Source organism: Plasmodium reichenowi (assembly GCF_001601855.1).
Source record: "Plasmodium reichenowi strain SY57 chromosome Unknown, whole genome shotgun sequence".
Classification (NCBI taxonomy): domain Eukaryota; phylum Apicomplexa; class Aconoidasida; order Haemosporida; family Plasmodiidae; genus Plasmodium; species Plasmodium reichenowi.
In genome coordinates, this window is record NW_017962427.1 from 1 (window position 1) to 1,025 (window position 1,025).

General features: G+C 22.2%; 1 protein-coding gene across 1 annotated transcript; it reads right to left on the reverse strand.

Annotated features, from left to right (window-relative positions):
* Positions 1-455: 455 nt before the first annotated feature.
* PRSY57_0021300 (membrane associated histidine-rich protein) lies at positions 456-1,025 on the reverse strand (the record flags this gene model as incomplete). The annotated part of the gene is made up of 2 exons (XM_012909606.2): positions 456-794; positions 979-1,025. Coding segments are annotated over 2 exons (386 nt in total), but the record flags the coding sequence as incomplete, so codon positions are not given.

Sequence of the window (1,025 nt, forward strand, 5' to 3'; positions counted from 1 at the left end):
AAATTAATAAACTCATCATCATTTTATAATTTCCTTCTTATAAATATATATATTTTCATATATATGCATATATAGATAATACAATTATTTATTATATATACTTATGTATTCCTTTTCTTTAATTTTTATTAATATAAAATAAGAAAAAAAAATATATAAAAGTAACATTATTATGCGTGTTTAAATTATTTATTAATCTTATTTTATATTATTGATTAATGAAATACAGACATATATAAATATATATATTGTCTATATTTCATTTCCTAAATATTATATAATATGGTGTTATCTTCAATGCATATGCATAATAATCTTTCCTTTCCTCTCCTCATTTTGAAATATAAATATTTACTAATAATAAATTCCTAAATATAAATATTTATTTTTATATTTATCTTTTAATTTTAATTTTTTTGTTTTTATCACCATATAAGAAAATCTTATAAAATCATTTATTTATCTTTTTTTTCTTGTTCTAATTTTGCTTTTTGGCAATCACATGGTTCTCCTGGTTTCTTATTCCCTTTATTTTTGCATGTACATACATGTCCTCCATGTTCATGTCCTTGATCATGTCCTTGATCATGTCCGTGATCGTGTCCATGGTCGTGTCCATGGTCATGTTCATGAGCGTGTTGAGGTTCATGTGTGTGTTCATGTTCATGATCGTGATCATGTACATATTCGGGATCAAAAAATGGGTAGAAATGGGGTGCAGGGTGATAATGATAGTCGTCATCATGTTCTTCTTGTTCTAAATGTAACTTTTTGGCTTTATGTTCACTCTTGATCTGTAATAAAAATAATATAAAAAAATAATTAATTTGTGTTTATATATAATAATAAAAAGGTATTTAAAAATGTATCACTTAAAATAATAATATTATTATATTTCAAAAATGTATTATATATATATATATATATATACAAATACATATAATGCATAAATATTCTTATATTTTATAATGAACATACTGAGTGATATAAGAAGGCGTGATATAAAAGGCAAAATACAAATCCAA